Source organism: Oncorhynchus mykiss, chromosome 28, assembly GCF_013265735.2.
Source record: "Oncorhynchus mykiss isolate Arlee chromosome 28, USDA_OmykA_1.1, whole genome shotgun sequence".
Taxonomy (NCBI): domain Eukaryota; kingdom Metazoa; phylum Chordata; class Actinopteri; order Salmoniformes; family Salmonidae; genus Oncorhynchus; species Oncorhynchus mykiss.
The window spans coordinates 32,580,443-32,590,527 of NC_048592.1; the positions used below are offsets into that span (position 1 = coordinate 32,580,443).

The following is a 10,085-nucleotide window of genomic DNA, read 5'->3' on the forward strand; positions in this document are numbered from 1 at the left end:
TCCACTCTAACCACTAGGCTACCTGCCTCCCCTCCACTCTAACCACTAGGCTACCTGCCTCCCCTCCACTCTAACCACTAGGCTACCTGCCTCCCCTCCACTCTAACCACTAGGCTACCTGCCTCCTCTCCACTCTAACCACTAGGCTACCTGCCACACCAAATATGAGTAATATTAAAGTATCAGGTACATTATGTCCACATCATCTCAGCATACGGTGGACTGAAGTGTTTTAAATGAGTGTTTAAGTGATATTTAAAACAGAACATTGGGCTTGCAGTACAGAGACAACTTTTTTCTAATCATTTTCACGATTGATGTTTTACAGTTCACGTCTTCTTCTCGTTTATTTATTTGGCTGTTGTTGTATAGAAGCGGTCATTGGGTGAGTATTTAGTCGGAACATTAGCTTTCACCCTGGACAATGTGTTGAAGAGGTAAAATAATAGAGGCCATCTTGTCAAGGTAAACTCTATTTTTGTGTGTGACATCACTGCCCTTTTTACTGGGGCCGGGCTCTGTGTGTGTGTGTGTGTGGTGTGGGGTAATAAAAGTTGAACCTTTTTTAAATTGGTTGCCACTGTGAACAAAAGCTCTATCAAACATCACTACATCAGATGTCAATTGACACAGTCTGTGGTTCACTGCAGGTCAAGGACTCAATCTTACAAGGTGTGTGGTGCAGTTAGGAGATGTACATAGGGGATGTGACCAGAGGGAGGAGGAGGACAGAGAGCTGAGCATCATTTACTCTCCCAGAGAAAAATAGAGAGAGAGATTTTATTTTTGGTGCTATGCTCTCCAATTCAGGAAGACAGAGGAGAGAGCAGCGCTCTTTGTCTTCACTCCGGCAGTTCAGGAGATTTTAACATGGGGAACCTAACCGGTAAAGTATAGGAGGATGTCATCGTTGCAAAGTTGAAATCCAAGCAGTGGAGGACAAATGACGAACATCAATTTGTGACCTTTTTCCCTCTCCTTTACATACATCCGTGTCTGAAGAGAAATAAGAAGAGGACATTTAAAAAGGACAAGGTAAGTTTTCCGTCTTTCCATCCATGGCACATGACTATGGAAGAACATTTCTGCAATGACTACCATGAATGCTTATTATAAACAAATGCCCATAAAATAGGTGCATTAGTGTACATTAGTGTTTATTGTTAGACAAAGACAAGAAACAGGCCCACTGTACTTTCCCAAATATATACAGCTATGGGTTCAACACTGTTTATAGTACCTATATCGCTAAAATAATGTCAAAATGACCAGTATACTTTATACATTTATACAGTATAAATAATATGGGAATAGTCATATTTTTACATCCATTTTCATGTATGTATTTGAATACCTCTCATAGCTAATTATCTTGAACTTGATATGAATTTGGATGGGAGAGAGCAGTAGGTTGTTGATTTGAATGAATCATGACTTTGTCCAGGCTGTGTTTATGCAGTTGGATCCGTGGCAGTTTGGAGCCAAATATTTTAACTGAATTGTTACCATTGTTATGATTATTATAGTTTACATTGGTTTATTTGGAGTGACAAAATCCATTTGGATCTTTTAGCTTTGTTTAGAAAAATGTGTAATGATGATTTATGACAGGTTGGTCACAGATACCTTAAAAAATAAGTATGGGCTTCGCATAGAGTTGATCAGGCTGTTGATTGTGGCCTGTGGAATGCTGTCCCACTCCTCTTCAATAGCTGTACGATGTTGCTGGATATTGGCGGGTACTGGAACGTGCTGTCCTACACGTTGATACAGAGCATCCTAAACATGCTCAATGGGTGACATGTCTGGTGAGTATGCAGGCCATGGAAGAACTGGGATATTTTCAACTTCCAGGAATTGTGTACAGATCCTTGTGACATGGGGCTGTGCATTATCATGCTGAAACATGAGGTGATGGTGGCGGATGAAAGGCACGACAATGGGCCTCAGGATCTAGTCACAGTATTTCTGTGCATTCAAATTGCCATCGATAAAGTGTAATTGTGTTCATTGTCTTTAGCTTATGCCTGCCCATATCATAACTCCACCTCCATCATGGGGCACTCTGTTCACAACATTGACATCAGCAAACCGCTCGCCCACACGACGCCATACATGTGGTCTGCGGTTGTGAGGCCGTTTGGACGTACCAAACTCTCTAAAATGATGGAGGTGGCTTATGGTTGAGAAATTAACATTACATTCTCTGGCAACAGCACTGGTGGACATTCCTGCAGTCAGTATGCCAATTGCACGCTCCCTCAAAACTTGAGACACCTGTGGCATTGTGTTGTGTAACAAATCTACACATTTTAGAGTGGCCTTTTATTGTCCCCAGCACAAGGTTCTCCTGTGTAATGACCATGCTGTTTAATCAGCTTCTTGATAAGCCACACTTGTCAGGGGATGGATTATCTTGGCAAAGGAGAAATGCTCACTACTAACAGGCATGTAAACAAATTTGTACACCACATTTGAGAGTAATAATGTAAGAACCAATGCTGGAGTAGAGAAGCAGGCACGGAGTCAACATTTAAATAAGGAACAGATACAGAACAAGACTGGAACAGCGTCAGCACACGGGTAACACAACGACATACAACAATTAATCATGAAGCGGGGAACAGAGCTTGGGAACAGACATACAGTGGGGAGAACAAGTATTTGATAACCTGCAAAATCGGCAGTGTTTCCTACTTACAAAGCATGTAGAGGTCTGTAATTTTTATCATAGGTACACTTCAACTGTGATTGAGTGTGTGGACAGGTGTCTTTTATACAGGTAACGAGTTCAAACAGGTGCAGTTAATACAGTTAATGAGTGGAGAACAGGAGGGATTCTTAAAGAAAAACTAACAGGTCTGTGAGAGCCGGAATTCTTACTGGTTGGTAGGTGATCAAATACTTATGTCAAGTAATAAAATGCAAATTAATTACTTAAAAATCATACAATGTGATTTTCTGGATTTTTGTTTTAGATTCCGTCTCTCACAGTTTAAGTGTACCTATGATAAAAATGACAGACCTCTACATGCTTTGTAAGTAGGAAAACCTGCAAAATTGGCAGTGTATCAAATACTTGTTCTCCCCACTGTATATAGGTGAGGTAATGACACAGGTGATTGAGTCCAGGTGAGTCCAATAATTGTTGATACGCGTGATGGGGGGAATGCAGGTGTGCGTAATGATGATGGCAGGAGAGCGTAATGCTGGGGAGCCTGGCACCTTCGAGCGTCAGGGAGGGGGAGAGGGAGCAGTTGTGACAGTATCCCACCCTCTAGGGGCACCGCCTGGCGACCCACCTGGGCAAGCCTGACGGGCCAGGTGAAGGCCTGGACAAGCTGGTTGGGGCGTAAAAGCCAGACAAACCAGCTGAGGCATGGGAGCCTGACGACCCGGTTGAGGCATGAAAGCCTGATGATCCCACTGGAACATGGGAGCCTGACAACCCGGTTGAGGCATGACAGCCTGATGATCCCGCTGGAACATGGGAGCCTGGCGAGCCGGCTGAGGCATAAAACCCTGGTGATCCGGCTGAGGCCTTACATCGGATGGGCGCCTGCAGAGCCAACCGGGACAAGAAAACCCAGAGACAGCTAGGACGTGGAAGCCAGACGAGCTGGCTTAAGCACCCATCGGCGGCGCCCCCCCAGACCCGATGTCACCACCAACCGGAAAGCCAGCACTCCCCGATGCTTCATTTGATGGCTTACGAATTCTGTAAGAACCGATGCTGTAGTAGAGGAGCTGGTACGGTGAGTCAACATTTAAATAAGGAACAGACATTGAACCAGACAGGAACAGCGTTAGCACATGGGTAACACAACGACATGCTACAATTAATCCTGAAGCGGGGAACAGAGCTTGGGAACAGACATATATGGGGGAGGTAATGACACAGGTGATTGAGTCCAGGTGAGTCCAATAGTTGCTGATGCGCGTGATGGGGGAAGGCAGGTGTGCGTAATGATGGTGGCAGGAGAGCGTAATGCTGGGGAGCCTGGCGCTTTCGAGCGCCAGGGAGGGGGAGCAGGTGTACAAAATAAGCCTTTTGTGAGTATGGAACATTTTTGGGCTCTTTTATTTCAGCTCATGAAACATGGGAACAACCCTTCACATGTTGTGTTTATATTTTTGTTCAGTCTGGTGAACCAAGTGCATGTGATGAGTAACCTTGTCTGGGACATTGGCTTTAGCACAGAAGGCTAACACTGCCAGGAGAACCAGGTCACGCCACCAATATAACCGAGGTTGCCTGTGAGCCAACACAAGTTCTCATGCAAGAATTAACCATCATGCGAGCTTGGTTCCTGTGTTACATTTTGCAATGTGTGTTAGCAAAGTTATATTAGAGAGACTTGATTCAATCAAACCGTGTTCTGTTGTTCATGAAAAAAAATTGTAACATGCATTTGTAAAACCCCTGAGGGTAAATTTGTAAAACCCGAGGGTAACACGTTTGCAATCTTTGGATATTAAATTATGGGCAACAATGAAATATGGAGAAATCATAAAAAAGCTTAGCTACGTATTATTATGTAGGTACACTACAGCTCAAAAGTTTGCAGTCATTTAGAAATGTCCTTGTTTTTTAAAGAAAAGCACATTTTTTGTCCATTAAAATAATAATAAAATTGATCAGATATACAGTGTAGACATTGTTAATGTTGTACATGACTACTAAATTATTTTTAATGGAATATCTACATAGGCGTACAGAGACCCATTATCAGCAACCATCCCTTGTGTTCCAATGGCACGTTGTGTTAGCTAATCCAAGTTAATCCCAGTCATTCTGTGAAATGATGGCTATTCCATAAGAGAAATTGCCAAGAAACTGAAGATCTCATACAACGCCGTGTAGTACTCCCTTCACAGAACGCAAACTGGCTCTAACCAGATTAAAAAGAGGAGTGGAAGGCCCCGGTGCACAACTGAGCAAGAGGACAAGTACATTAGTGTCCAGTTTGAGAAACAGATGCCTCACAAGTCCTCAACTGGCAGCTTCATTAAATAGTACCCGCAAAACACCAGTCTCAACGTCAACAGTGAAGAGGCGACTGCGGGATGCTGGCTTTCTAGGCAGAGTTGCAAAGAAAAAGCCATATCTCAAACTTCCCAATAAAAATAAAAGATTAAAGATGGGCAAAAGAACACAAAACACTGGACAGAGAAAGATTGGAAAAAAGTGTTATGGACAGACGAATCTAAGTTTGAGGTGTTCGGATCACAAAGAAGAACATTCGTGAGATGTAGAAAAAATGAAAAGATGCTGGAGGAGTGCTTGATGCCATCTGTCAAGCATGGTGGAGGCAATGTGATGGTCTGGGGGTGCTTTGGTGGTGGTAAAGTGGGAGATTTGCACAGGGTAAAAGGGATCTTGAAGAAGGAAGGGTATAACTCTGTGGACAGCGCTTAATTGGAGCCAATTTCCTCCTACAACAGGACAATAACTCAAGGCACAGCTCCAAACTATGCAATAACTATTTAGGGAAGAAGCAGTCAGCTGGTGTTCTGTTTTAATGGAGTGGCCAGCACAGTCACTGGATCTCAACCCTATTGAGCTGTTGTGGGAGCAGCTTGACCATATGGTGATGGAAGTGCCCATCAAGCCAATCAAACTTGTGGGAGGTGCTTCAGGAAGCATGGGGTGAAATCTCTTCAGATTACCTCAACAAATTGACAACTAGAATGCCAAAGGTCTGCAAGGCTGTAATTGCTGCCAATGGAGGATTATTTGATGAAAGCAAAGTTTGAAGGACTTTATTATTTCAATTTTTATTATTTTATTTATAACCTTGTCAACATCTTGACTATATTTCCTCTTCATTTTGCAACTCATTTCATGTATGTTTTCATGGAAAACAAGGATGTTTCTAAGTGACCCCAAACTTTTGAACGGCAGTGTAAATCCGAGACACTCCACTTAGTAAGATATGTCAAGTTTCATATGGTATGTATTCATTTGTGGATGTCCATCACACATTTTATATAATATGTTCCCGAATTACAATTACAATTATATTTTTTTCGTATTGCAATTCGTACAATATCTTACGAATTTACAAATAAGTATGACATGTTACGAGTCCCAATTTGTTGTGGCTAACGTTAGCTAGGTGACTAGGTCGCTAAAGCCAACGTTAGCCACAACAAATTGGAACTCGTAACATGTCATACCAGGCTGCGTCATAACACCTCATAACCATGTCATAACAGCTGTCATAGCCTGTCGTAAATAACATTGTAACACTGTTTTCACACAGACGTTTTATTGAATAAAATGTACATGTTAATGTTGTGCCATACAGTATATTGTGATATTTTATAACCTGGTTATGACACCTACATAAGTGTCAAAACCCACAAAAACCTACCACACAAGGCAAACCATTCAATTACACCAAACGTGTATGTTAGATAACATTTCCTGGAATTAGCATTGTAATTGCACACACATTGATATTAGACATACAGTACCTACCCCAATGATCATTTGCTGATGACTGGGATGAATTCAGAAGCGATCCAAGACACCCTCATTGTGACATATGACTGACATATGAGCATGCACGTAATAGGTCACGGTCATAATCACCAACTGCCAAATGTTGTTTGTTCAGACTGCAGCTAAACTGTCACCTACACTGAACCAAGCAAAACATTCCATTCCTATTATTTCCATTCTCCCCCTCAGGTGTTGTGTCCCCATAAACCAATGGCTCAGTATAACTGTTCCTCTCTGGGTCTGCCTGCCACCACTCCTGACCAGCTTGGTTGGAATGTGTCCTGGGCCCTGGGCAACGTCAGTGCTGATGACATGGAGGACATGTGCCTGAATCGGAGTCAGTACCTGGAGAAGTTTCTAGGCTTCCAGCGGTCGCCTGTTTTCCTGCCGGTTTGCATTACCTTCCTCATCATCTTCGCTGTGGGAGTGTTAGGTAACGTGCTCACCTGCGCCGTCATCGTGCGCTACAAGGTGATGCGGACGCCAACTAATTACTACCTGTTCAGTCTGGCCGTGTCCGACTTACTGGTCCTAGTCCTGGGTATGCCGTTGGAACTCTACGAGATGTGGAGCAACTACCCGTTCCTGTTTGGCGCTGGTGGCTGTTACTTCAAGACCTTCCTGTTTGAGACGGTCTGCTTTGCCTCCATTCTCAATGTAACGGCACTGAGCGTGGAGCGCTACATCGCCGTGTTACACCCGCTGAAAGTCAAGCACGTGGCCACGCACGCCCATGCCAAGCGTGTCATCCTGATGCTGTGGGTCATGTCCATGGTGTGCGCCATGCCAAACACCAGCCTCCACGGTTTGGCCGTGTTGAGGCCTCGATTTGGCCGCCAATTCCCAGAGTCGGCCGTCTGCATGATGGTCAAGCCCATGTGGATGTACAACCTGATTATTCAAGTGACCACGCTGGTCTTCTTCCTGATGCCTATGCTCACCATCACTGTGCTGTACCTGCGCATCGGCCTGCAGCTCAGGATGGAGAAGGGCATGCAGGGGGTCGGGATCGGGCAGGGTTTTGGTCCTGATCGCCACTGCAGGCACCAGCAGAGGGCGCGCCACAGACAAGTCACCAAGATGCTTTGTGAGTTCCTCATCCACTTTCTCTATAGTGCCTGAAGGGTAGAGAGGAGATGTCCAGGAAATTACAGATTACAGACCGATCTCTCTATTGAATAGGGATTTAAAATGATTTGCTGAAGTACAACCGTTCCTAAACATGTCTGTTGTTACTTAACCATTGCTCTTGCTCTCAGAAGATGAGATGTTCTGGAAATGCGTCAAATTATAGACCAATATTTTTTTGAATTGGGACTTAAAATGTGCTAAAGTACAAACCAAAAGATTAGTTTCTAAACATGTTCATTGTCACTTAAACGTTGCTCTTGCTCTCAAAGTCTGCAGATGTCTTGTCTTGTCTGTCCAACTGTCTACGCAGGCGTACTGGTGATTGTTTTTGGCATCTGCTGGGCTCCCTTCCACATTGACCGTCTCATGTGGAGCTTCATAAACTCCTGGACTGGCCACCACCACCTGGTCTTCGAGTACGTCCACGTCGTCTCCGGGGTCTTCTTCTACCTCAGCTCGGCGGTCAACCCCATCCTCTACAACCTCATGTCCACCCGCTTCCGGGAGATGTTCCAGCAGATCACGTGTCGCTCCGGCCTCTGTGGCGGCGACGTGCGCATGCTGAACGCCCGTAGCACCCAAATGACCCTACGTAGTATCGTCTATGAGAAGCCGCAACATAATGGGACCCCAGAGAGAATCACCCCAGACAGAGAGGAGCAGAATGTGTACGTAAACCCCCACGGCCAGCATGTATATGGCAATACAAGCCCTGATTAGATAGAGGGTGATGGGGTGGGGGTACCAAAACAATGTATAAACATTAACTAAGATTGGGTACCACAATGAGAAAATGTGTAGCTGATTGAACGTGTACAGCGAGAGTTTGGATGGAAAGCAACAGAGTTGAAGTTGAAGTTTTGCCCTAGACTTTGGATTTAAAGTGGAATTCTCACTGGGCGATACCAAAATTAACCAGGATGAGGTACCAAAATGTAATTATTAAATCGATCACTGATTGAATGTGTAGCAGGTAGGTATTTATTGGGATGACTCATGTACTGAAGGCAGCTTTGTAGAGTAGGCACTAGTTGGCACAGCCACAAAATCAGATTTTAAACCTAACCCTAACCACCCTACTAACCTTATGCCTAACCCTAACATATAGCCAATTTTGACTTTGCAGCCGGCCCATCTAGTGGAAATCGCTTAGCTCTGCCTCCAGAACACGACATCTCAATAAACATCAACCTGCGACTGTGTACAGCCAGAGTGGATAGAGAGAAAGTAATAAAGTTTAGTCCTTCGACTTTGAATATAAAATGGTTTTCCCACACACACATACAATTAGTTATATGTGGGATATTCAAATGTTATATTCTGTGCAGATGAAAGTGTTCTTCAACCGGATATTAATATTCAGATTGAACACATTATTTATATAAGCTTATTTTGAAAAATAAACAATACCCAGCTTTGTAAAATATCTTATTAATATAATACTGATCTTATTCTGTTCATATGTTTCAGGAGACACGATTAAATTGTAACTGTCTTCTTCCATGCGTTATTGTACTCGGTACACTATCAAAATCCCACTCACTATGAATGTATATCACAGGCAGTATTGAAAGTATATGGGAGATAGAAATGTCATGACACAGAATTGGAAAATGTGATGTACGTATGACATCCTTAAAGAAATGGAAAATGTGATGTACGTATGACATCCTTAAAGAAATGGAAAATGTGATGTACGTATGACATCCTTAAAGAAATGGAAAATGTGATGTACGTATGACATCCTTAAAGAAAGGGAAAAGGGGCAGGATTTCCATCAGTAGTAAGTAAATACGTATGCTAAACAAATGCTGTGTGCCTTCTGAAAACTGCAATTGTTTTATTCCTGTGTAAACTGATTTCAAATTAATATTTTAGAAGGTTTCAGCATCACGTACATTTCCATTGCTAAACAGAAGTTAAATCATACAGTATTTAGTCAGTCAATGCTTGCATGCTCCCATAACGTCTCAAGAGACCATTCAAAAACACTTATGAAAATATATAGTTCTAGATGATATGTTAGATGTAACCTGTCATGTTGTCATGTGGGTTCAGAAAGGACTTGATTTTTTTTTATAGAATACTAATTCATGTGTTATGTTGCTTTTAAGTAGCCTACTGTAAAATCTGAACATTATTTAGGAAAACACAATGGTTTTACTGACGAGCTGCATGACAAATCTACATGAAAAATCGGTTTCAATTGCAACAGTATAATTGACATTTGATAGAAAAAATTGTGGGGATATTATAAAGACAATCTAATAGGAACACATTTCTTCAAGACAAATCTCTTGAGCTTTCTCTGTGTGCCATTGATAATATTTCATTTAATATAGGAATAGCTAATTATATTCACAATCTCTGTTTGAATGACAGCTCTGAGTGAACAGTGCAGCAGGAATCTCACACACTTCCCCATTATTACATTTGACCCGGATCC

General features: G+C 42.8%; 1 protein-coding gene across 2 annotated transcripts; it reads left to right on the forward strand.

The window, feature by feature from the left end:
- The first annotated feature begins 690 nt into the window (after nucleotides 1–690).
- On the forward strand, nucleotides 691–9,439 carry nmur1b (neuromedin U receptor 1b). 2 transcript variants are annotated; one of them, XM_021589937.2, is made up of 3 exons: nucleotides 691–1,035; nucleotides 6,698–7,595; nucleotides 7,950–9,439. In XM_021589937.2, the coding sequence occupies exons 2-3, from the start codon at nucleotides 6,719–6,721 to the stop codon at nucleotides 8,357–8,359; spliced, it is 1,287 nt and encodes a 428-aa protein (XP_021445612.1). In that variant the 5' UTR covers nucleotides 691–1,035; nucleotides 6,698–6,718; the 3' UTR covers nucleotides 8,360–9,439. The 2 variants fall into 2 exon arrangements, with proteins under 2 accessions (XP_021445612.1, XP_036822822.1); XM_036966927.1 differs by lacking the exon at nucleotides 691–1,035 and having other exon boundaries at nucleotides 5,876–7,595.
- The last annotated feature ends 646 nt before the right edge of the window (nucleotides 9,440–10,085 follow it).

Coding starts and splice junctions, on each gene's coding strand:
- nmur1b (XM_021589937.2), top strand. CDS start 6,719: ATGGCTCAGTATAACTGTTCCTCTCTGGGTCTGCCTGCCACCACTCCT. Junction 7,596..7,949: donor ACAAGTCACCAAGATGCTTT/GTGAGTTCCTCA, acceptor CTGTCTACGCAG/GCGTACTGGTGATTGTTTTT.